The sequence below is a fragment of the Pelecanus crispus genome, chromosome 10 (assembly GCF_030463565.1).
Source record: "Pelecanus crispus isolate bPelCri1 chromosome 10, bPelCri1.pri, whole genome shotgun sequence".
Lineage (NCBI taxonomy): Eukaryota > Metazoa > Chordata > Aves > Pelecaniformes > Pelecanidae > Pelecanus > Pelecanus crispus.
In genome coordinates this window covers 28,822,207-28,849,116 of record NC_134652.1, presented here as the reverse complement: position 1 = coordinate 28,849,116, position 26,910 = coordinate 28,822,207, and the positions used below count along the sequence as shown (strand labels likewise).

Genomic DNA, 26,910 nt, shown 5'->3' with positions numbered 1-26,910 from the left:
AGACTGAAGTCCACCATTTCCCCATTTTCGTCTTTGGCAGAGCTATTATGAACAAACTAGATCAAAATTATTTTTCATTACATATAAACAGCAGACGTGAAACCTTAAGTCAGGTGTTGCAGTTGTAACTTCTCAGGTACTCAAAAAAACTACAACTACTTGTTACATGTGAATACATGGAAGATGCAAATAACACATGAAATGGAAGTTTGCTCACAACAGCATAAAACCAAGATTAATAGGAAACACTTCCTCAATGGTTTAGATTAGACCTAGCCTAGTGCAGCATGACAGAAGAGGAAACAACCCTGCAGAACAAAGTCATGGTGGACCACCCTGCATCACTCTGTGGCAAAAAAGCCAACAGGTTTGTTGTAAATCTCTGAAGGCAGCAGTTGTCTATTCAGCAGAGAATCTTCAATTATTTAAGCATAAATCATGTTTTCATATTCACGTGACCTCAGCCGAATCTCATGGGGAGAAAAAGTTACTGACAAATTAATTTGAGTCAGGCTTCAGCCTAGTATCGTATAGGCAAAGACAGATGCATTAGAATTTCAGTATCAGTACACAGAACATTATGAGATTAATTAAGAAAATCTTGAAATGCTAAACGTTCACAAAGAAGTCTACAAACCCATTCAGCAGAAAGCTTTTGTGTGAGGCAGCCTGATCCCACACGGGATCTCCCATCTGAGATAGCAAATATTACTACAGTGTAATAATAATAATGAATTTTGGCTTGATGATAAAGAGTGAACTCATTCAGGAAGGAGACCAAGAAATTACTGATGTTATCTGACCCACTGCCTGTTTGAAGATGAAGTATTAAAAATACATAGATCACAGTAACTATTTGATGCCATATATGGCATAACAAAAATAAATTCCACTGCTCTTCCAACAGAATGGTTGTTCAAAGCCTCTTCTTATGCCAATAAAGATTTCAACTCCCAGTTAATTTAACAGGACCAAAACAATCTACTACCTCTCCTCACCATTCATCTTAAGAAAGTCTTAACACCGTATCATCAAACCAAGCTGGCTGGACATACGATGTTCCCAAAGGAAGCAAGTTACCCCACCTGTGCTTACCTCACAGAAGATCACCAAGTAGTTACACACATTTGGGAAGGGTCTGATACTGCTTGCCCAGAAAGCTGCAGTCATTGAGGGATCTACTGACAGCCTCAGTGTGCCAAAACTGGTCAAGTAACAGAAGATCTGGATGGAACACTATTTTGAAGATCTGCTTAATATCTAGTGAGAAGTGGAAAAAACTGAGCTGTTTTCATGCAGGATCAGATGATCTAAGCACAGGAGCAAGCTACTCTGGTGGCATCTGCTAGCACATCAAAGCTAGAGAATCCAAAACTCCTGCCCAGTAACAGCTGATCTTCATGCCTTTTAATGGAAGACTTGCCAAGGGCAAAATTTAGGCAATGGCTCAAAGTACTACCAATACAGAAGCACATTCAGAGATGTCCAGGAGTTCCCCCTCCCACAGAATTCCACTAGTACTAAGACAAAACACTTAAACAATATTCTGTAATTGACATTAAAATACTTTATTGGCTAGATATAATGTGCAGTATGGATAGAAATATATTGAAATACAAAGTCCTCCGGAATATCATGTAGAAAAACCACAATCCATACTTCGACAGCTTATTTATATATACATTGCCAAATGTATTCAAGAGCTTGAGTAAGGTCCTATTTGCATTTTTTTCTTCTCTTGAAAGCATATCTAATGTAGTCCAAGGTGGTTTTGTTTCTTCAACAGAAAATTGCACAGCTACCCTATTTCCTCATTTGGCCTAAAATCAGATGAAATTTTTACATATTCTTCTCTCCGTTGCTAGATCCTTTCAAGCTTGACTTCTGCCTCTTTTTCTCCCTTTGTCCCAGTATGCGATAGATTTTTTTCTTAGCCTCCTTTTGCCTCTTGAATTTCTGTTCATCCTCCTTCTGCTTAACTTTGAGATGTTCTTTAAGCTGTTCCCGATGTTTTACTTTGGCTTTCTTTATCTTGTAATTATTCACTGTACTCAAAGCACTGAGTAGGGCTGATATCTAAAATGTAAAATAGAGAATCAGTATACAAACAGTTCAGTTTCGGTGAGCAAGAAACAGTTCAACCTCAGCAGAGAGCCTTATAATCAATCAAAGATTCAGGGCAAGTTCCTAATTATTTCTGCACCTATTACCCAATTTTTAAAATGGTTTAATCATTTATCTTGTTGGGAAGTTAATCAAAGGCTTAATTTTTGTGAACTCCAACTTTTGGTTAGATACTATTTAGAAGGCTAAGCCTAATTGCAACTACAGAACCCTTAAACTGAAGTTTGGATCTTCTTGCCTTTGCAAGCACTCTGTAATTCTCAATTTTTGCAGCAGAGTATTTGCTTCAAGTCCTGCCTTTGTTAATAATGCATAGCAATGACAAGTCAAATAAAAGACCGCAGCTCCCAATTTAAGGCACCCGTAACGCGAGAGCACTACATCCAACTGAAATATCTTACAAGTCCTGTGACAAGGACAAAAGTCCTATTCAGGCTTCAAGTGACCTACTAGTTTAAAAAAATAGACACCGCCCACTCAGAGCCAGTTTCATATACATACCACGTGCCAAACAAGAACAAAACAAATTGCAGGTGATTATTTTTCACTAGTGACATATACATCTTTAGCACTAGCAGTAGATTCAAGTGCTAAAACAATAGTTAGAAATGGTCTAAGCAACACATTTACCCTTCAGGAGTCCTTGTTTCAGAATAAGTGATAATTACCTTCTTTTCATGAGGCTCCCTGATAACAGCTGGTCTCCACTGGTCTTTTGGAGTCTTGCCTTTCTTCTCAAGATTCTTAGGCTTATTCTTAAAAGGCAGTGCCTTCTGCAGTGCTTTAGGAATGTGGAGCTTATTGAAATGCCTTCTCTCCCTCACAATAGGCTAAAAGAATCAATATAGAACATAGGTAAGATTCATGATCTTAAAAAGCTTTTATTTTATTTGCCATCTTTCAGGGGGAAAACCACCCCAAAATACCACAAACAACAACAAAAAAAACAACCACCAAAAAAACCCACCGAAGACTCAAAAAATGTTCTCCAACGTCCTTGCACCGAACTGTGAATGGTATGTTTACCCCTATTTTACTATGACAGAAGTCTCAGTAAGCTTTTGGAGAAGATTTCTCCCCTGCAGATTACTTTATAAAGTCTTATTGACCCACAACAATCTGCCTTCTACTGCTTTATTCTCATCTCATGCCAGGAAAGACTGTGCCTTGTGGATAAAAATATGAAGTCACACATGCATATGTATGAACACATATTTACACTACTCTTGGTCTGCACAGGTCTGAGGCAGAATGCAAATTTGACTGTGATCACTGGTTTTTTAAAAAAAAAAAAAAAAGAAAAAGACCTATCAAGTGTACCTTGTAGAGAGAATCTTTGTTTTGTTTCAGTTTGATGCCTCGCTCATGCCTCAGCTGGCCTGTTGTCTTCATTCCACTCCAACTATCTTTCTCACCTGTTGGCTTCAGCAATGATGTTACAGGGTTATAAAATCTTGGGATAGAAACGGGATACCAAGTCCTCACAAAGACAATATCTGAAAGAAAAGGAAATGTTACTTGGCTCTGTAACAACACAGTTCATCACAACCATGCTCTAAGCAAAGATTGCCTGAATAGAATAGGTAACTAACACCTAGAGCACATGCTAGTATTGTGTTTGGTATATATACCAGATCTCTTTAGGCATTAGGCAAAAGCACTGTAATTATTTGTACACTTGGATTCTGCAAAACCCCATAAAGTCATAAACGGTACATATTCCTGAAGAGCAGCCAGCTGAACACCACCCTACTCATTATTCATATTCAATTAAAGAACTTGCAACACAATTCATATATGCATCTGTGCCTCTACTATTACTGACAAAAACGATTTGCTTTTCCTCTGCCTGTTTTTATAAAAGAATTAACTTGCTTTTATTTTGCAGTATCCATAATTTTGATGGGTTTAGGAAAACAGGTCATATAAACCCAAATAAGCATAAACACATGTTCTCAACATCACAGTGACACTCAGCAAACACAGGTCACTTACCCCTATTCCCTGCGTAATTTCCCCAAAAGGTTAGGGAAAAAATGTTAACTAGAGTTACAATGCCACTCTTTGGATTTCTCAGAAAAATGTCCTTCTAGCACTTGCACTACTGAATACAATTCATCTTCACATTCAGGGAGAAAAGCATACCATGCTGTGTAAAACACTCAGAGAAACAGGTCTCCAAAACAAACCTTGCCATCTGCATACTATATGACTTCTGAGTATAACTGAAAGAAATCCAACATAAAATGTACTTTTTTAAAATTTCATTCTGCATCTCACCAGATATTTCGTGTTCTTTGAATACACATCTCAATTATCAGATTCCAGAGATTCTGAGACACGGCTTTTCAATCTGTGAAGCAGGATGAAAGTTGTGTGATAACTTAGATGGAAAGTGCAACTTACCACTCATCAGCAACTTGTCTTCAAATGTTGCTCTGAAAGCACCTACTGGAGTTCGGAGGGCCTTTTTGATCTGTCCTCGGATACCACTCACAGTACGAATTGCTGCACCTTCAAATTTAGCCACTTCCAACTGAGAGTTAAACATTCCCTGAAAGTGTAAATTGCCCGCTGTCATACAAGATGCTAAGTCTCTCTCTGTGACCTATGTAGGCCACAAAAAGACAAGTAATTCCCACAAGCATATCTTACAAAGAAATAGGAAGAACGTAACATTGTCTTTATACTGAAAGTGCTGACCATACCAAAAACCTACTGAGCTGACTTCAAGGTAAGCTACTAAAAGTAATCTACTTAGAGTCATATAGCACAGGCAAGGCTTCTTAGCATTAAATATATACATTTAAAATTCTAAACCAGAACATATTTAAAAGAGAACTGGACAGATTCTCTTAAAGTCATTTGCTGGAACACAGCATACCTTAAAAGCAAGTAGGCTGCCTTAAGTTGCTAGCTGTGAGGCTCTAATACAATACACCTCTCCAAGGTTTGTGCTTCTTCCTTGTGATTTATGAAAGTCAGGAAAAATTCTGTGTATGTTTACTGTGAATACTTGAGTGCTTCACTGCTGGGATCAGTGCTTAGTTGCTTACTACCCCAAATGCAGAATAACCTAACCTCTTCCTGAGCCTGAAAGCCCAACTACAGACAGCTGGAAGGTCAATGAAAATTCACTCCTGCAACACTTTCTGCCCCAAACACTTCTGTAACTGTAACTGTGAAGTCCTAAGCACTGCAATAAGTCATCTTTGATCCCAGAGCTGAAAATCAGTGGGATCAGACTGCCTGAATGACACCAGGGACAGGTTCACGTTCTCCAGAAGTCTTTGCCACTGTGGGAAGTTAATCAGTGGGTTTGAGGAAGGCAGGGGGTGGGAGAGTGTGTGTGGGGGTGGAATCGCATTGAATGCAAGCCAGGAGACTGTTCCAGAATTTTTGTCTGGTTAACAACAATTCATATTCATTGGCTAATGATCAGTACCTTCAGAGACTGCACTGAAGAGAGCTCAAAAAAAACCAAGCAGCTACTGAGATCCAGAACACTGTGCAATAATTACGGGGAACTTCTGCCTCGGGGGAAAGACAGATGGGGTCCCAGGTTGCATTCTTTCCTGACATCAGTACATGTGGTTTTACAGTATACATACCTACACACCTACCTTAATAAAAGAAGTGTTCTTAAAAATTTTGAATGGAAAACCAGTAAGCTTTAATTTCTTTACAATAGTTATGGATTTATCTAAATCGAGCACAACTCCTGTCGCAGCAATCCGGAAATCAGGCTGAAACATACAGGGATGAAAGACACTGATGAATGTATATTTACCAAACAGTGAAGAAACCATTTCTCTGATACAATTTCACTGTTTTTTAGAGTTTAAGTTCAGAAATTATAACCTTTACAGGAGTACAGCAGCATGACAAATGCAAATTGACTTTATACAGACTAGCTGAGGTACTGTTGACATAACATTCCTACCATTCACTAATGAGATTTTTCAGAACTGCCATTCTAATTACCTTGGAAGCAATCTAAGAGTCATTGTTATCTACCTCACTGTGTTCTCTTTATGAAACAGAATCTTGGTCAGACAGAGAGTCTCAAAGGAAAAGTGCTTTGTGGACTGCTCTAAGTCACCGTATTATGCTAGGGACACATGACGAAAATAGCCTTTTAATACATATAACGAGATGACTGTGCAACAGGACTTAAAAAAGGCGTATTTTAGCAAGGACATAATAATCACCTCTCTGATTACTGTCATGCTCATTACAATGCCATGTAAAGCTTTTGTTACACATTGTACGTAAACATAAATCTTTGGGTAATATATATCCAACAAAGATCGTACTTGATAAATACTGCTTTAACACTACTTAAATTAACCCAGATACCCATAAACCTTCTAACAAGATGCGGAGAAATCACATTAAGGGCAAACGTTTTCAACAGGAACATCAGTATCTCATCCTGTAAAAAGGTTTTAAAAGTCCCCTAAATACTTAGTACCTGAAAATAAAGTAGGCATAAATCCTTCCACAGAAAATAATAAAGCAATATTTGCCATTTTCAGTATAGCAGATGAAAATTGTTAAGAAAAAAAAGCCTCCATCCTGTTTCCTATCTCATCACAACACACCTTTCAAAAGCTTGAGTCCACCTACTTTCTCAGTTCCTACATCATCACTGCTTTACCATATGTAAACCTTCTTCCCCCAATCTATATATTTTATCCAAAGGCCCATGGAAAGCAGTAATCAACATTTTGTGATAACAAACCTACCGTTGTGCCACTGACAGACTGAACTGCCAAAAATCCTGTCCCCTGAGGAGTGATGGGCCCTACAAGAAAATTAAAGATTTATGAAAAGCTTTACTGCACAACATCTAGCCTCTATTTAAAGTCAGAAAGCTTAGAAATACATGCCAGATATCCTCAATTAAGAAAACCAAAGAAATGTTTAAAGCTTCAACCCATTACTCACATATATAGCCCCACGAAAGTTAAAGGAATGGTTAACAATTTACTCATGTACAGAAGCATTTGCAGGGCTGGGTCCATAACGTGTGCAAGTGTCTCCCTGCACGCAGCCAACAAACCGGGTTCCTCTTTAATACAATACAACCTAGCAGAATGCTCAGAATTTGATTAAAAGCGAAATAATTCACAAATCATTCAAATAATTCACAAATAATAGGCAATCGCCTGTTTTCCCACACTATTTGGTGTTATTTTATATTCCACAAGGAACACAACTTTTTAAAGACTTCTTATTCCAAAAGCTACTGGCTGTATTTCCTGATACATTCCATAAAGCTGGAGAATTTTATAATGATTAAGTGACACAGGATAGTAACTCCAGAACACCCTCACCCCAGAAAGTTGCTCCACAATGCATATGTTGTGGCGTGTACTTCAGAAGCCTGTGACGCCCATTGTGATCTTCAATGTAGAACATGGGGATAGTCTGAAATCGCCTCCACCCTAATGAGAGGATTAAAGGATCACGTGTCTTAAGTATCTTCTTATACCATCGGTGCTTCTTCAGGCGCAACTAATTAGAAGAAAAGATGAACAATGCTATTACAGGATAATAACGTTAATTCCAAAATTTAAGCCTTAATTTTCAGCAATGATTGAAAGCAACTTCCATCTACACTAGAATTTTTTATTCAGTAAGCTTTAAATCCTCGAACGTTCTCATTAACACTAGGTTGACTGGAAAGATAAAGCTAATCAGTATTTCACTCACTTTGAAGTCATATTTGTATGCATACAAGCAAGTATTATATTTTAAAATATATATATATATGTGCTAGAAACTTTTCTACAGCCACTTGTCCATAGACCATGAACCTCAGAGTACAATGTATGTTAGCAATTTAGCAATCACAATATCAGACCTTAGTCCTCAGACACCTCTGCAGACGGACATTAAACAACAACAATGAACATTAAACAACAACTACTTCTTCCAGTTATCCAATTAAGCCTGTAAAAATCCAGTGTCTGCTACTGTACAGTTAATAGTGTCAAAAGCAAATCCCCTATTCAAGAGACAGAGACAAAGGTTTCTCTCTGTGTTTACTGTATCTTTAATAAACAGAAAATAACTAATAACTCCAGACACTCTGAAGCACACCTGTACCGATATAAAGTGCACTCACAGCTTCAGCTACATACCTGTACATACCCAACATTTCCTTCGTTGTTGCCTAAACCACCCAGGATAACAGGATAATGAGGGTCAAAATTCAGGACAAATTCACACGGGACATTCTCAATCTCTATTCGAACATACATCCCAGGCCGGAAGCCCTCATACTGCACTCTGGTCTCATCATCTTGATCTTCAAATTCCGCTCGATTAAGCTAGGAGACAGAGAAGGTCACCATGTGTTTTACAAAATTCAAGTATTAACAACTTGTTCATGAGGTGCCCGTTCTATTTAAAACATGCTAACATTTATATAGATTTTCCAGGAAAGATCTGATAGGTTTTGTGACTTTTTATTCAGAGCAAGATCTCTGCCACCATGAATTCCTTCCAATTTGAAATCCCAAGTGGGCCTGTTAGTCTACTTGAAAGACAGTACCCAAGAGAACCAAATGACTCACTGACTTCTGATATACCTTTCATAAAGATGACTTTGGATTTTAAAGATACAACTGTCAAAAGTACGTTTTTGATTTAGGAGCCCAAGTACCTTTTAAAGTTCATGTCCTGATCTTTAGGGTGTCACTTTATGAGGAGGCTGGGCTCCTATCTTACTCAGCAGCTTAAAAATACTTCTGTGCATCCTCACACTGTATATCATCAAAAGGGTCTTTTAAAGCTCTTCTGTACCATATGAATGTAGATATTGTGTAAATATTTAACAAGATACCCTTGTGAATAACAGAAGCCTCACCCTCCTGTTCTAGCTCCTGATGTTCAGCTACCTGTAAGACACCACGTTTAAGCAAACATTAATAATTTCATTTCTCTAGGTATTGAGATATGGCACAAATCTTCTGGTCCAAGTTTATCTTTCCAGAAGCTTTTACACATCCCCAGTTTGACATCCTTGTCCTTCCACCCTGCAGTAGGAGTAGCGCTGATAGGTATTTCTGTAACAGACCCCAAGTGAAACAGTTGTAAATTGTCTTGTATTCTTTTACTGGAATGTCCTTCTTTACGCTTTAAGTGCTCTCAGTAAGTACATCAGCATACCAGAGCTCATATGATCACTTATGACAGAGGCTAATGCAAGAAGGTAACGATTAATTTAATGACTATTTAGGGCAAGATTTTGTCAGAAGAGAAGACAGTGAAGTTATTAGCAATGCAAGGCAATTTTCTGCCAAGCCAAAGAAAGAAGCTACTTTTAAGCTTACAAGATTTTATCTAAAAAACCAAGGCCTGGAACAAAATCAACACCTTCAATTCTGCATACAGTTACCCTGAAGACTCCTACCACACATACAGAGCAATGGTCATCTATTTTTTTTTTTTTTTCCCCTCAAAATAACTTGACAGTTTGATGAAAAAGACTGCCACACAGAACTTAGTTATCACACTAAAAATAGTATCAGGAAAATGTTTGACACAAATTGGTACGAGAAAGATTTTTGCCTTCCTACACGTAAAAGGATGCCTTTCCCTGCCCACCCCACCCCCCTTTCTGGAGGGGAACCTTCTCTCTCATGTTTTGAGGGGTTTTTTTGAGACCTGTCATGCTAGTTCCACCACTAAAGGACAAATGGATAACTGTTAAAGACTTTTAAATAGATGAAGTTTAGATGACACATCCTGACTTATTCAGTGATTTAGACTATGGTTAACTACTTAAGTCAATTTAAACTAAGCTTTCAGTTGTCTGGCTTGTTTGCTTGTTTTTCTTTCCAGCTAATGGAATCAAAAAGTTCAACCATAAAAAAAATCGCAAGCATGTATTTCTTTGTGTGTACTTTCTGAAGTAGCTCCTGAATGTCATGTGTGTCTCCAGGAAAAAACCTTTGGGTAAAGTCTGTGGGGTATTTCTGAAGGCATATAGCCAGATAAATTGCCAAGTTAACAGCTTGTACCTGTGCTTGTTTGTGCATTTCTTCTTTAAGATCATCAAAGTACGTGGCATCCCCTTCATCATACTCTGCATCAAACATTTCTTTCAGTTTCCGTTTCTTGTCCATACGCTCCTTTTTCTTTTCCTCCTCCTCAGGTTCTGCTTTGGACATTTTTCCATCTTCCTCCTCTTTTTCACTTCCAGACTAATCAACGGTAAGTTATCAAACTTGGAAAATGGTTCATTGAAAACAACCCATTCTGATTAACAGTTTAATACATATTAATAAGTGATATTTTGTCATAATGCAAATTATTAGCTGCTTTAAAAATATTTCAATTTTAGACAGAAATTAGTAAATTATTCATACAAGAAGATGTAACTTCAGCAATGACCAAAGCATTTTACAATCTAATCATATCCCTTTTCGCTGAGAAAGCTTCTTGACTTAACATTTATTTTAATGTCAGGGAACAGACCCTAGAATTGACCGATCTGTTATTCTACAGCTAAAATAAGTACACATAATAGAAGAGGAAGAAAAAGTAATTGTTGATAACATTGAGTAATACTGCACTGGAAGGCAGCGCTCTAGAGGCCAGAGAGGAGGAAGTTTGTTCATAGACCATTTGAAAACTGCCAAAATGATGCCATTACTCTCAATTTTACAATGAAATGCAAAACCATCAAGTTGCTCAGTCTGAAAAAAAAAATTGATTTTTCAATCTGTACTGCCACAGACAACTACAGCTCTGTTCTTGGAAGATATCCAAGTCACAGCATAAAATTGCTTCCACCAGCCTCTTTTATGCAGATATGAGGAATGACTAGGAAACTGTGTCAGCTTCCACAATTTGTTGTGTTTAAACAGAGCTCTATAATCTTCTGCATCAGATGAAATGACACAGTACAAACAGTTATGATCACATTTGGTTTTAAAATACTTCTCTCATACCTCCGGATCCTCCAGCTCTTGATTAAGCCTGACACCTACTGTTAAATAAGTGAGGTGACTTCTCCTACATAATTAACTTCAAAACAACTCCGTTTGAGACTAAACACATGCCATTCTAGATATTTGTAGGTTCCAAAGTCTGCAACACATACACCTTTTCTTCCTTGTTCCTATTGATTTCTTTCCTATTGGTTCATGAAAACTGAATTTATTACACAGGATGCCTATCACTTGATTAGAAACTCACATACATGTATGTTGCTAAAGAACACAAAAATACAGGTCAGACCTCATCTTCTTCAGCAGCAGGCTTTCCTTTGTGCACAACACCAGTTTCAAGATCTTCAAAATCTCCATACAGTTCTTCTGCAACAGTAAGCACCCAAGATATCCGACAGTTAACCATTCTGTTGTACTGTTCCATCCAATTTCTCATGTTTTCAGTATCATGTATTTCTCAGTACTGCTTTGTAGATTAGTTTCAGCCCAAATATTTTTTCTTCCCATCAACAGTTTTATAAGTCTGTTCTGCCCTCTCTATAGTTTCAACTGAAAATTCTCAGCTGAACTCCAGTGGCTCCTCTTTTTTTTCTTTCAATACCTTTAACTTCACGGTTTCAAAAATGTAAAAAAAGTTTAGATCATTCCAAAGGACCACACAGCACATTAATTAGCACTCTAATGACACAAGACACCAGGAGAGCAATCAAGCTCCCATCTTTAATTTTAAAAAGTTAATAAAAAACTTAAATATAGCAGACAATTTTTAAGTTAAAAACCAATGCTTATAGAAACCTGTCAAACCACAATCATTCTGCATATAAGATACAGCCATATTATTAAAATTTTCTAAATATTTCCTAATTTAAAAAAACGAAACAAAAACAACACCTGCAAAACATCTGAAGATAGACCTCACTTTTCAGCCAAATGCAAATAATCAGTTTGCCTTCCCATTAAAAAAGAATTTCTGCTTATATCTACCAAGACTATCCAAAAGAACAAACCATACATAGAGGATGCATAGCTAAAGTTGGATACATAACTCAAAGTTGGCATGGCCAAGTGTTGACCAAGGACTCCATTTCCTAATTTAAATTTTACACCCTATTTTTCAGAGAGTAAATTTTACCAGAATGCACTACTTGCCTACTGTTTGTACAGAGATTTACAGCAATGTTTAATTATATTAGTATCTGTATAATACTTCATGTAATAGTTTGAAAAAACTTGCAAGTGTATCACTAATGCAAAACATTCTACATATGTAACTACAAACTCATACTTTTCTTAAAAATCCTATATGCGTTAATCATTTTTAGAAGTCTTACACATACCATCTTGCTCCAGCAACTTTGCTGCATCTTTATCATCTTCCCACTTTCCAGTAACAAAGCAGTCTCGAATACTGCTCATAACCTGCAAAATAAGTGTCATTGCTTTGTACAGTTACAGCTTGTCATCAACAGAAACATTCACCAATATGTTCCCCACTTCTCTACCGCAGATACTACCTCAGAGATAATCTGATATTCTCAGACGCAGCTCTATATCAAGACATCATTATCAAAACTACACAATGCCTCAGCAAAAGCAGGAATGTGAAACCAACTCAACTCTTGCCCAAAGGTCTTTACACTAACAAGGCCTCTACCCCACATGATATTTTCGCTCGCTATTCCCCTGTTTTTTACTTTTCGGTAAACAAATAGCAAACTGTGATCAACAAAATAGTCAAGAGCGCCAAGCATTAAACTGACTCATTCTAACCTTCCATTCCTGTAAGAACAGACCTTGGAATCTGTTAGCTAGTAAATACTTCTCACAACAGTGAGTAGCAGAAGATAGGACGCTCTGGCCGTAGCTCCCATAGGTCTGTTTCAATGACAGCTCAGTAGTACTTTATGAGACACAGCCAGGACATAACCAGTATAGGATATGCAGAACCAATTATCGAATGGTATTACCTCTTCTAAATTCCAGTCTTGTGGCTTTTCTATCAGAAATTTGGAGCAGTCAAGAGCATTAGCCTTCTGTTTGGATGCTTTGTCTGGACGGCTGACATGAAACAAACCTCCAAGTTCACCACCTGCATCCTCACTCTCATGGTCCTCATCCTCGACAGCTAAATGAAACATAGAAACTGTGATTATTTCCCCCACAGTACATGGATTACATTCATCAGCAACCTCTCTTCTGCCTTACATTTCACAATACCTGCAGTAGATCGAGGAAAAACAAGATGCAAACTAAAAATAGTTTTAAATATAAAAGACTGAAGGAAAAAGGTACACTGATCCAGCATCAGAGTTAAATTAATACCCTCACAAGGACAAAATAAGGTGAGCAGCAACCAGGGAGATACTATACACTGCAATCATAGTGAACTTCAGCGGTACAGTTGTTCCATATGGAAACATGTAATTCCTTTCACAAATTCCACATAGTTCAAATTTCTTTGAACAACCTGAAATCTGGTTCTATTTGCATAACTGGAATCACCTGAAAAAATATTGCCCAATAAATACAGGATGTTTGCTCAATATCATAAGTAGAAACAATACCAAAATGATGTATCAATAGAAATGACATTAAGCTTGTCTGTAAATCAAGAATACCGGACTTGAGAATCTGTCAGCTAATCTTCCTGCTCCTGCACTGTAGAAGGTTTACAAAAGCCAAATTCTCATTGTGTTCTACAGAGGTTCTGCACGATGAGGTTTGTACACTCAGACAACTACTGGAAAAGTTGTGAATTAGACAGGACAAATTACATAAATAGCAATTTTCTCTTCCTTTTAAGTCAGCTAGTGTTTGGTTTTGTTTGGTTTTTTTTTTTTTTTTTTTCCTTGAAAAAACACCCTTATTACAGACATGGTAATGCTAAGTCACACCTAAGATAATATTCCACTCTCAGTCACCGAGACAGAAATTCCTGAAAACAGCCAACAAACTACATCCCTTTAGGAAACACATCAATTACGACAACAGATTTGCATAATATCTACCAGATAATTATATAAATGACAGAACTTGAAATGTTTGGGGGGGGGAAATAGTTGTACCAGAAAACACGAGTAACAATCAAGTAGTCTGGAAAATGAGCCCAAAATGCTTTTTATTGGAAAAATAAAAACTGTCTTTATTACAATTATTAGTGAAAATGAGTATCAGCAATTAAAAAAGTCAATTAACTCTCCTCAAGCCTCCCACCAAAAGACAGTGCTCAAAGATCCGGACCTGCGAACTTGGTAACAGCTAAAAAGCTACCATATAGCATGACAGTACAAGTTTCCACACAGATTTGTACCTGTTCCATATACGAGTTTACGAAGATTGGGGGTTGAACGTTGCTGTCTTAGAAAAGCCTGAGCTGCCTTCTGCGTAAGATCCTCTTTCCACTTAAGTGCACCTGAAAAGGGAAAAAATTTGCATTCTACCTCCAAAAAAGAACAAGAATTAGGAGCTACACAAATAATTTAAATAAGGACATGACCACAACAGGCTTGAGAAGTGTAGACACAACCCACAGTTTCTTTTTTTCATACCCCATATATACACAGAAATATAAATTGTGGCTATCAAATTATATCACTGATTTTTTTCTGATAAGTAATAATTTTAGGACAAAATTTTAAGTCATTATTAGCAATAGTAAAAGATTTAATTATTTTCATGATGATACACGTCTTCTTCACAGACTCGCAAAATGGTTGAGGTTGGAGGGGACTTCTGGAGGTCATCTTGTCCAGCCACACTGCTCAAGCAGGGTCATCTAGAGCAGGTTGCCCAGCACCATGTCCAGATGGCTTTTGAGTATCTCCAAGCATGGAGATTCCACAACTTCTCTGGGCAACCTGTTCCAGGGCTCAGTGAGTAGTTAATACATTTTTAGCAATGTTCCCCCAAAAATGTTTTATTCTTTCTACATGTAATAGAGCATCATCATTTGTTTTACATACATAGCCATAAAGATTAAAGAGAAATGTATGCAGAATCAATAAGATTATAAAATTAATCACCTCCCATTTTAGAGGAAGGAAACCTGAGATTTGCATACGACATTGCAAATTAAAGGCTTAATAGCAGATAATCCCAGGTTTCCTAAACTTGAAGTTTGCCACTTAAGAACTATATATATAAATTGGAGGGGCAACATTATATAATATTTACTAATTATAATATCCTTTAACAATGAACCCAATTAAAAATGGACAGTAAAATTCTTTTATTTTATAGTCTACCTGTTGTGTCAGCAGAAAAATCTATTTTTTCTTCATACTCCTCTTCCTCTCTCAGTAGATTCTCCACATCATCATCATCATCATCCTCAGCTTCTATAGCTTTAAGTTTAGTCTCTCTAATACCATCAGCTTTCTTTGCTTGAGTGTGCCAAAACCCCTTCCTATTTGACTCCTCAACTTCTAAGTCATCGTATGATCCTTCTTCATCATCGCCCTCATCAAGGGAAGAGTTTTCAACCTCAGATTCTGATGCCTCTTCTGCTGTGCAGTTTCCCGAATCTGTAGTGAGCGCCGCTTTTCTTTTCAGACTGTGATCCAAGATTTGTGATCTCATTTCTGTATCTTCACTACTTACTTCATACTGCTTAGATCCAGTTACTCTTTTGCTTGCAGCCTCAAATTCACTATCTGAGCTTTCATTTTTGTAAGTCCTTTGTTCATCCTCCTCATTCTCCTCACCATCATCATCTTCCTCCATCTCATTCTCTTCAGGGGCAGTTTCTCCTTCTTCTCCTTCAGAACTCATCTCAAGATCGTCATCACTGTCTGCAAATGCTGGCAGTTCATTCATAGCTGCTTCTTTAGTGACCTCTGTTTTCAGACGTTTGGCTCTCCCAAGAGCCATCTCTTCCCCTAATAGCTCTCTGTCACTTTCTTCCTCAACATCATCTTCATCATCACCATCACTTCCATCCTCAGACATGGCTTCTTCGTCATCTTCCTCATCACTTACTGCATCATCATTTTCTTTCTCTTCTTCTTCAAACAATGCCTTCCGACGTACTCTTCCAGTCTTCAAATCAATCCGTCTCTCTTCTTTTGGCATCACAAACCTGTTTTCCCAAAGATCACATTTGCAGTAAGATGGTAAAGTGCAAGAAAATTTTAATGAAACAATGAAGCTTCATGTTAATATGTAAAAACTTTTTTTTTTTTTTAAAATAAACAGAGCAAGGTTATGGAGAACATTAAAAAGGCAATGGAGTTCTTCAAGTATGGAAAGCCTCTTAATTAAAGAATACACTCTATGTTATAGCCATAACTAATTCCAAGAAATGTCTTCATTTTCCATGGAATGCAAGTAGGTTATACAATTAATTTTACTGAAGATTATGACTGCCATTCTACAAAACTCTGAAGAAAAACAGAAATATGTTACTTAGGGCTATATCAGCAGGAATTCCTGGAAGGCAGGACTATAGTGCTTGCAAAACTTTTCTAATATCAATTATTCCTACTTCAATATACACATGTGGCATATGAGTAATCTCAGAAGAGGAAGAGTTGAGCAATAAGCCTTTCTACTAACTGTGCTCTATTGAGGCTTTTTCCTAAATTAGCGCCTGAAATTAGAGATTCATTCATGCTCAAACACTGCTCAGCATTCCAAACTTACTCTTGTCCTACATCTTCTGAACCTAAGGGTCTAGAGTCCATGAAGAGAGAGACCTTGCTTGACGCCATCTTAACATCAATGGCTGAATGTGTGGAGATGAGGCTCTGAACTAGTTCGTGATTTGGTCTCACCTCCTCCTGGAAAACCAAGATTTTTTTACTTTTCAGTTAAAATGAATAAACAAATGTCTAACGAACAGCTAGCAGAGTCATTAATCTCCCTAAAACAGTAGAAATATGCATATGCAAGAAAAAAGTCCCAAAGCATTTTAAACAAACATTTTCTCAGAATAGCAAGGTCTTCCTTCCCCCCTTCACATTTCAAGAATGCATACGGTATTAACCCAAGAAAAAATAAAGAGGGCCTCCTTCAGAGTATGCAACCACTACAGTAAATATCAGCAAGCACAAGCACACGTTATCATAGACCCAAACATATTTAACATTCAGCACAACACAGGGGAAACCAGCTGAATTCCATCTGTATGCAAATGTTTTCCACCTCTCCCTTTGACCAGTCAAATCCTGTAAGCGTTCTCCCACAGTCACTCTGCCCTATGAAGTAAGAGTGACAATATCCCAGTACTAGTTGTTTTCATAAATCTTAGGTCAATGCTTGGAAAGTTTATGAAACTAACTTTAGGTACTTGTTAATAACTGATCCTTCAAATGTTTTGCACAATATTTTACACAGAAATAATAAAAATATCCCTCCTCTGAAATTACTAGAGGAGAAAAAGAAACTACCCACTACGGATATATGATTGATTGTGTTAAAGCAGCTTATTTTTAAACACTTATTTTGACTCTAAGGATAAAAACTACATGTTGCAAGAGAATTCAAATCACCAACAGCATTTCCTTACCTCTTCTTTTTCATGAGCATGGCTTCCACCAAGGTCAATATAAACAGCATCTTTATCATATACAATGCCCCCAACTCCTGAAAGTGGGGCATAGACTAGTTTCTCTTTCTCATTTAAAGAACGCTTCTTCTGCTGTTCAGGTAGAGCACAGGGGTCTGGCAGGAAACTCACATCACTCACAGTAAAGTCTCCTACACCTGAGGTAACAGACAAGGAAAACAATAAGGTTTTCACAAAGTTTTGATTCTGAAATTCGTACAACTCACCATGAAGAGATAAAAAAAGGCCAAAACAAAACATTGTAGCATTCAGTGATTCATCAGCAGCAAGCTCTGTATAGAACATCCAATTCTTCTGCCTTACCACTGAACTTAGAGAAGCATATGTGAGTCCACCAGACTACTGCAAAGCTTTGGGTTTGTTTGCTTGGTTTTAAATGAGAAAACTAGCAACTCACTTTTCCGAGTAGGTCTGTAAATTTATTATTAAAATGTTTCTGAACTTAAGCTTTTAAATCATTCACTTAAATTTATTCAACTATTCAATGAATATGAGAAATTTTACATAAGCCAAATGTACTTTTCACTATTAGGGCTGGTATGTTTTGCACTTCAAGCACCTTTTAAGCGAAACACCTTTGAAAAACTTCAGACACTGCCAATACCACGTTTGACACTGCAACAAAACTGCACAATTAAAAGCAAAACTATTTACAAGGATTTATTTTTACAAAGATGTGTATTATGAAAAATCAGTTCCAGAAGCATAACATGTATTTAGAAAGGTGAAAAATCTATTTTGCAATGTACAGTTTAAAGATACAAATCATTCCACAATAAAAACAGCAACAGCTATGTTGTTATTCATAGATCAGTACAAAAACAGTTTTAAGAATCTGATAAATTACCTGGCATATGAATTTGACTTTTGTTTTTTAGGTGTGCTCCTCTCAAGTATCCATAAAGTGATATCTTCCTGTCACATTTGGGATTGATTCGAATATATTCCGGGTTTGTCAACTCTTCCATTCTACCCAACATTAAAAAAAAAAAAAAAAAAGAAGTTAGAATATCCAGTCCTAACAGTAACTTTTGAAAAAGGGTAATTTAAGAAAAGAGAATTGCAGCATCACTGCTGCCACTGAGTGCTCTGCAGACTCTAATAATCAACATAGAATGATCATAAGAAAAAATTCCATGGGAAAAAAAGATCTTTCAAAAATATCTTAAAATGGTATTTTAAAACTTGTATAGTCATGTTCAACAATATATTTCCAGAAGACTTGACATTTCACTAAACATGTAGTGATTTTTTAGCACATTTTAATTACTGTTTATGCACTTTCCACACACAACCCTCCTCATATCAATTTTGCCGTTAGACGGAAAACAGAATAACCACCCTAAGACAGCTGAAAGATGCATTCCCTGTAGCCACACAATACCTTCTTTTCCTTAATAATGGCGGTGAGCAACACAAAAACTATCATAGGGAAGGGGAGAGGTAATGATTGCCTGTTTTCAGGCAGATGAGGGGGAAACTCCTTCCAGAGCTGGTTTCTCCACTGCACAAGGGAGGCAACCTGAACACACAGCCAAGGAGGAGGACGGGACACACGTTCCAGCTGCAGATCAGCTTAAAACTCACCCAACAACCAAAATAACCGTAACAGTAATAGCAACCTAAAACAATGGTACTGACAGACTACAGAATTTTTTTCTCATTCTCCCTCTCTTTGCTTTGTGTATTTTGCAAGACTTTGCATGATGCTCATCTACTTCTCTGACAATTTTTTCTAAACCATTAGAGCTTTGAAAGAGACTTGTTCTAGGCACCTTGGACTCTTGTGGGAGTTCAGTCATAACTGTAAGCATTCTGACAATAAAATACGAAAGGTGGTAATTTCTCATGTAGGAACAGCCACCATCAAGATGACTTTCATGTTCCAAAGAGACTGTGAATCAAATGCTATACGTGGAGATGGAGCAGAAGGGATGTTCCAGGGAACTCAGAGGACTAATTCACCAGCTGTTGTTAAATTGCTAGAATGCTGTTTCTTTTCCACAGAAATTCAATATAATCATCAACAAGCAGATTTTTTTTTTCTGTGTTCCAAAAGTACTTACAATATACCAAAGGCCTATCTACATGATCCGATGCAAGTGAAAACTGAATGGCTAAAGTTATTGACACAAACCTGAAGAGTGTATACTCTCATTTCCCCAAAGCCATCTGGGTAACAGTAAATATCCATGCACACATAGAGCTGACTGGCTCGAATATTATAGTTTTTTTTTTAAACAGCAAGGTGCTATCTAAGCCGAGACTGAAGAGTAGAGAGAAAGGCACACACCTGTCTGCAAGAATATACGGGTGAGACGTTTGCCAAGTAAGAGGTCGGAATTTCATAACTGAGATAAAACGCCCCAAATTGTGAATTTCCTGCTTTTGATATTCTCCGTGAACCATCCCAGACAGATAAAACAGCTTAGCACCCTAAACACATTAAAAAGACATAAAAACATTCAAGATTGTATTTAATACCTACAAAATAAAAAAAGGTAATGCAATTCTAATTTGTAAATCATAATCAGAAATTGCAGGTTACAATTGGTTCCAAAAGATCAAACCAACTAGTCTACTTCAACATGAAAATCGCCCCCTAAATCTTAGCGGAAAACAATTCACATCTAGAAAACCTCGTACAAAGGTTAATTTGTCTCGCAGACCTACAAGCATGGCACTTCCATAACAGACCTTTTTCCTAGTATCACATGCTTAGTAGCTAGTCACACTGGTATAGAGAATAATTACACAAATATTTTAGCAAACAGGAGACAGATTACATAATCTGATACATCATCAGCATTGTCTATTTATGGTATTATTTAGAAGATGTAAGAACATAATAAATAGTTAAGTATTACCCCACTTTTAATTTAGCTTCCATAATGCAAAATATATGGAAAAATGAATGTTGAATGTCATACCGGATACACTTCAGTCCAGAATCTGTGCTTTAACTTCTTTTTAGTCTTCTTTAATTGTTTGTTGTTCTTGAACGTATCCAGGTGGGTAAGAACTCCCATAATCTTGGGAAAGCCATGTACCTGACAAATGTTCAGGAATTCAAATGTTTCCATCTCAAATCCAAAGCTGGCATCAATAAGCATTAGAACCTGAAAACACAACATCAGCACTTCACTATAACGATACCACAGCACCCACATAAGCTAGTTTCAAAGACCACAGCTTTAAAACCATAAGCTCCTTGGGAACCAAAATCTTGCAAAAAGTTTTGTTCTTTATTTTCATAAAACCTGAAAATCAACTTTGGCTTTTTAATTAAAGTATGGATCTTAGCTGCTTAGAAGTTAGCGGGGCTTAGGAAATCAAATCTCCTCTTCTAGTCAATCAAGTCTCCTTTATATAGATTTGATTTGCTCGTTGTCTCTGAGAAAACTATAGAAGAACAAGGATGCTCTATGAATGCAATTACATACAGTATCACGGTAAGGTCTGAACAGGTGTTTACTTGGTGAATTTAAAATACGCAAAATTTAGTATCTTCCAATATTTGCAGGAATGTCTGAGAAAATTAATAAAATGTTTATCTCCGTGTCTTGGATGCACTAATGCCTCTAAGGCCAAGTCTTTTGGTAAAATGAGACAAACTTACTTCACACATTGCAATTGCTGTTATGTGTCACTAAAACACACTGACAGAGGAAAACAGCACTCAATAGTCACATGAAAATGGAAGCAAAGTCGTATTAAACCTCAGCAATTAAGAACTTAAAACACATGGGAACTGATGACAGAGATCTGCAAGTGATTATGTAATCTCACCCTCCTAATAAAACCAAAGAGATTCTCAGCATCACCATGTGCATGCAGAATCTCAAACATCCATCACATCTACTAACAGAAAATTTGTGTATTTTTTAATACATCTCCCTTCCTCAAATAGAAAACATGCAAGTAGAACAATATCTGGATTAGTGCACGCATGTGTTTAGAAATTTAGGTAGTTAATAATTAGATAAGGATCCCAAACCCTAATCAGCTATGAATAATATACTCCAAATCCACATGTAAAGTAAAATTCTAAATAGACAAATGGATCATGCATTGGTCAGTAAGCGTAATCCGCTGAACCAAACGTTACAAGTCAATTACAACGGCGACCACACTCCACTGACATCAATCATATTACTACACAGCAGTCTTCAAAGATGGAGACATCAGAGCGCATCAAATAAAACCAACTAGTAAACTAATACATATTTCCACTTCATACATTAGTTGAAAACTTCTTGACTAAAATCCATTTTCAGATTGTACATGGTTTGACCAAATCGCTTAATGAAAAGTCACTTTATCACCTTGGCTTGTTAGAATATCTTCCATTAAAAGTTCACCAGTTGCATTAGCAATGAAGTTCAGCTGCATTTCCCTTCTTCCACATCCTCCCCACCACCACACGCACACTTTATTCCCCTCTACCCCCAGGATAAGGAAAGTCCTAGGTGTTGTTCCAGAATATTAGGTTTATTGTCGAGCTTAGTCCTGTTCTCTCTGAAACCAAAGACAGTTTTGCCTTCAATAGCAATGGGCAGAGAAATCAGACATTGATGCAGTCCAGTCAAAAGTAGCATTTTCAATATAAGTTATAGCAGAAATTACATGCCACTGTTAACTTACCAAATCAGCAACTTTAGCCAGGTCAATCATTGTGTTAATGTCACATCCACATTCAATAATAGTTAGCCTGCGTTTTTTACCTGAAAACAGAATTAAGAATCAAAAACTGAAACAGAGGGAGCAAACTAATTAGTCCACCGTTTTCTTTTCGGGTCACATTCCTGAAGTTCCTAAAGAGCATGTGGGACTCAAGTTCTTGTCTAGCACATAGATCGTCTAACATGCACCATTGTACAAGTGACTGTTTTCAAATGTTTATAATTCTGCTAAATTTTAACGTTTTGGTTTAAAATTATCATCAGGTTGAGTACATGTTTTCAAAGGAGTTGTAAGGTCTTTTCCAAAAAGAATGCTAATAGCAAAAAAAAATGGGGTTTTTTCACTTGGGGGGGGGTGGGGGAAATCTCTGCTCCTTTTATCTATAGTGCCCCAGAGTTAGTACTGTGAATTTCACCACATATTTTTGTTCTTTTGATATTATTAGGAAAAATACACTCTGTTCTGGCCTGAAAAAAAAAAAAAAAAAAGAGTAGATCTACATATCAAAAAATTTGGTAAAATGCATCCAAATGAGAAAAAAGTACCCACTGTTAACCTGGCTTGACTAACTTGAGTTAGCTAACTGAACTTTAGACAACAGAAATAACAATTTTTAACAACTATAGACGATAGATATCACTTTCTTTTTCTTCAGATTATCAATTGCAAAATTCAGCCCTTGAGTCCCAGTAGACTAATTAGGAAATCAAATTTAACACATGAATTTTCCTTTCCATTTTTTCTTTCCCATATTTGTCAATCACTCCTTACAAAAAGGAGATTCATTAGTCAAAGTGAAGAGCCTACCTGCACCAAACATACAGCTGTCTGCATCCAAGCAAGATCTCCCTTACCAACTGGCTCCTTGAGCTGCTGTGGGCTACGTCCCCCTAGAACCTCAGTGATCCCCCCAGTAATATTCAGGGAAAAGCATAAAGGGAACTAAGACAAGTGGCAACTGAGACTGAAAACTTAAAAAAAAGGAAAAGGAACTGACCAGGGGGTGAGGTGGAGAAATATAACTGGAAATGGCTAGGCAAACTAATTCTTGGCTTACGAAAGAAAGGGACACAAAAATCGGACTACAGGACAGGCAACCTGTAAGAATGGGAAATGCGTGTAGAGGTTAGGATGAAGCCAAAAGAAAACAGTTCAAAAGGGAAAACAGAACCCAGTGGAAAACTTGGGAAAAGCTTGGGGGGGTGGAAGAAACTGGAAAAAAGGCCAGAAAGGAAGAAAAAAAAAAAAAAAAGAAAAAAACCCCAGAATTGGGATCCTAGCAGGGCAGAAAACAAGTTTAGAGGGACAAGGCCCCCAAAAGCCTAAATCTCACTATTCTTTTACTGTTAGTAAGTATGCCTGATAACACATCCAAATGATTTCTTAAAAATGACCAAAAATTATGAGAACACAAACACATCCTAGCTCTAAAAGCAAGACAAATAAGGAATGCAAAATAAACATTTCTATTTCTCACATCTTTGTTCTCACCTGAAACAATTGTAACAGGACCCCGGATTTCAACCAGTTTTTGCCTTGTGAAGTTCTTAATAAGGCACTTTATTAAGGTGCTCTTCCCAACCTTGGGAGGGCCAACTACAACCACCACCACAGGAGGTGGCTCCAAAGGGGTACGGTCAACCACAGGAATGTGATGTTTTTTAGTCTTCAAATCCTGAGTTCTGAGAAGAAATTCATAATAAATAAATACAAGAACTTAAAAACCAGTAGCATTTACTCTTTGAAAGTCTTCAGTATTTGCAAAAGCTTGGACACAAAGGTTCACCAAGAGTCCAGATACTAATACGTATGTGGAACTCCCACCAAGTCTAAGGAGCTATACACACCTTTTTCCATTAAGACTAGCACAGCTGCACCATGTAACACAGATACAGAAAGCATCGCACTGCTGACACACATATAAACTACAACACGACATGGTGAATGATGAAAGCTATGTGAGCATGCCAGTGAAAATTACGCTATGTATATTTCTACACAAACTAACAAAGAAACCCCAGCTAACACCTATCCATCCAGCCCACCGTGCATGCTCTGTAACCAATTCCCGTTTCTTACCTATGGAAAGTTCTGGCCATCCGCACAGCAGACTGGACCGTAAAGGCTTTGGGGTTTCTCTTCCGCGCATTCTCCTCATCTCCTATTCCTAGGTCATTGAGATAACGTTTCCTTTTCCTCTCTGCCTTTGGCCCACTATGTTTCGCACGATGCTTCTTGTTCTCTTTTTCCTCCATCTTACTCTTTCAACAATTTTTTACAATCAATATGATGTAGATTGCGTCTGTGTGATAGCGCAACACTGACATGGGAAGAAAACGCAGTTAGCACATACAGCATACCTGTGAGAGAACAGCAGCACCGCCTAAGCATTACTTGGCCACCTGAAAGAACAGCTAATGTAGATCCTGCCTGGCCCCACGTGAAAAGCGCCGCAGCCCGCCCCGCGCAAAGCAGCGCTCCGGGCTGACCCCAGGCCCTGTGCACTGGCCGGGGCCACCGCAGCCGCAGGGCTCGGCCCGGGCCCGGCTCCGTGCCCGGCAGGACGCGGCTCTGCGGGCAGGCGGACAGCCGGCTCCCGGCGGTGCGGGCCGCCGCAGGGGCAGGGCCGCTACTTCGCTCCAGGAAAAGCCGATTTCCAACGCCACCCGCGGCAGGGAGCTGCCGGGCGCGCCGGCCCCAGGCCCCCTGAGGAGGGGAGAGGCCACCCCGTGAGGCTGCTCGCCGTGGGGCTGCTCCCCGCCGGCCGCCGCCGCCGCCGCCACCACCTACCCGTCCCGCCGCACGCTCCGCGTGGGCCCGCACCGGCCGTGCCGCAATGGCGGCCCCCCGGAAACAGCGACGGCGCCTGTAGTTCCGGGAGAAGCGGCTGAGGCGGAGCCCTGTTGCCGGCGCACACGGCAGCAGCCCGACGGGACGCGGGGCTGAGCGCGGCACCGGCACCGGGACGCCGGGCACCGGCCCATGGCGGCGCCTGATTTGTGATGAATAAGTTCCCCGGGAGTGCTGTGCAGGTTCCCGGTAGCCGTCCGGCGGTGCTTGCCCCGCAGCACCGGGGGCGGAGGAGGCGTGCGGCCGCTGTGGGCCCGGCCGGCGCTGCTCAGCGCTTCCCGCCTGCTGCCGGCAGCCTTCGGGGCTGCCCCGTACGAACTGGCTGCTGTGGCCCCAAAAATCAATGCGAAAAAGATCCTTTTTTTTACAAAAAAAAAAAAAAAAAAAAAAAAAAAAGAAAGAAATCCTTACCAAGGGAGGTCAAATCCCTTAGCAAGGGAGGGCAAACAAGTCAGAGGGTAAAAAGCTGTGAAGGGCTTTGCAGTGCTGTGGGCTCGGGCGCAGTGCACGGCGTGGGGACGGGGGCTTGTTTCAGATATCCAGCCCACTGCCCCGTAAGGCCATGACTCGGCATGCAGGAGCCAAGGCACTCTAGGTGAGAAGCGAGTAGCTGTTTATCTCAGGCCTGTGCCTACGCCTTGAGGCGAGTCCTGGAGTTATTTATGGGTACGGGCCTGGCTTAATTAAGTGAAGAGCCCTCTTCTCCCGGGTGATCTGCCTTGTGCCAAAAAAAACAGCAAGGAGCAGGGCTGCTGAAGAGGTGTCCAGGTCGTGAACTGCTGCTGCAGTGGTGCTTGCCAGATCTGCCTCCCGGGCAGGCGGCTTCCAGCCAGGACTCGGGGGCTGCAGGGGCCGTGGCTGTCGCTCTGGTCCTGCTGCTGGACGAGGTGGCTGGGAGGAAAGGAATGCTCTTTGCAGGCTCCCACAAAATGAGGAACCAAGATGCCCAGCAGTGGGGTAGGCCCAGGCTGACTATAAACCACATCAGTAAATTTGGGCCCTCACTATCTCTCTTTGACAAGTTACATGGAAGGAATTAGTTTTCAATATTCAGCATGCAAAATCCTCCTTTCTTTTATAAACAGGAGCATTTTCCAGGCAGTAGAAGAGTAGTCCAACACTGAACACACTTGGTTCCTGCCCTACCTCTTCCTCAGCATCACCTACACGTATGACAGCAGAGATGCTTTTCGCATGCCAGTCCAGGGGAAGCTACTAATACCATCACTGTGAAAGTACCTTCTGTGTATTGAATAACCATGTAATTTGTGTTCTGGCATTCTCCACCTTGTACCAAGGAGTGCATGTTTACAGAGAGCGTGCTCTGCACAGGTTTTTCTCATTTGTGAAATGTGTGCTAGGTAGGTCTGTTAAAAGCAACTTGTAACAAAATAAAGAAAACCAGTAACTCACTGAAGAGCTCTACCCTGAGCAGTAGGTAGCTCTGCGATGGGCGAATGACATTTTTTTTTCTTGGACTTGCTCACGAGAAGTATTCAGGGTGTATTCCACTTCGGTGTTGGAAACATGGGTTTGCTAATAAGGGAAGCGTGTTCCCTAGACCAGATGAAGGGCTTGTAATGCCTGGCATTATTAGAGCAGCCAGAAGCGACAGCTCACCAAACGCCTAACACAGCTGCCTTGGTGCAGCTTTGTGAGCTTTGCCAGAATAGGCTGTCTACAGAGTGAGAGGGGGAAACAGCTGGATGCGCTCCAGTGTTT

The 26,910-nt window shown here is 39.1% G+C and overlaps 1 protein-coding gene across 4 annotated transcripts; it reads right to left on the bottom strand.

Moving 5' to 3' along the window:
* Positions 1-1,585: 1,585 nt before the first annotated feature.
* BMS1 (BMS1 ribosome biogenesis factor) lies at positions 1,586-24,641 on the bottom strand. Of its 4 annotated transcripts, none has more exons than XM_075717742.1 (22): positions 24,418-24,641; positions 23,830-24,020; positions 22,300-22,379; positions 20,586-20,774; positions 19,949-20,091; positions 18,503-18,624; positions 17,596-17,792; positions 16,731-16,867; positions 15,335-16,167; positions 14,401-14,502; positions 13,058-13,215; positions 12,428-12,509; positions 11,380-11,456; positions 10,158-10,340; positions 8,274-8,462; positions 7,464-7,644; positions 6,873-6,931; positions 5,748-5,870; positions 4,531-4,678; positions 3,445-3,620; positions 2,793-2,954; positions 1,586-2,076 (listed from the first exon to the last, which is right to left on the bottom strand). In XM_075717742.1, the coding sequence occupies exons 1-22, from the start codon at positions 24,591-24,593 to the stop codon at positions 1,840-1,842; spliced, it is 3,945 nt and encodes a 1,314-aa protein (XP_075573857.1). In that variant the 5' UTR covers positions 24,594-24,641; the 3' UTR covers positions 1,586-1,839. The 4 variants fall into 4 exon arrangements, with proteins under 4 accessions (XP_075573857.1, XP_075573858.1, XP_075573859.1 ...); XM_075717743.1 differs by having other exon boundaries at positions 11,380-11,453; XM_075717744.1 differs by having other exon boundaries at positions 16,731-16,876; positions 17,614-17,792.
* Between the last annotated feature and the right edge of the window lie 2,269 nt (positions 24,642-26,910).

Bases quoted from the DNA above. Each gene is read 5' to 3' on its own strand.
- BMS1 (XM_075717742.1), bottom strand. From the start codon at position 24,593: ATGGAGGAAAAAGAGAACAAGAAGCATCGTGCGAAACATAGTGGGCCA. The intron at 3,621-4,530 runs GTAAGTTGCACT...CTTTTCTTTCAG, and splicing joins AGACAAGTTGCTGATGAGTG to ATATTGTCTTTGTGAGGACT. The intron at 2,955-3,444 runs GTACACTTGATA...TGATTCTTTTAG, and splicing joins ACAAAGATTCTCTCTACAAG to CCTATTGTGAGGGAGAGAAG.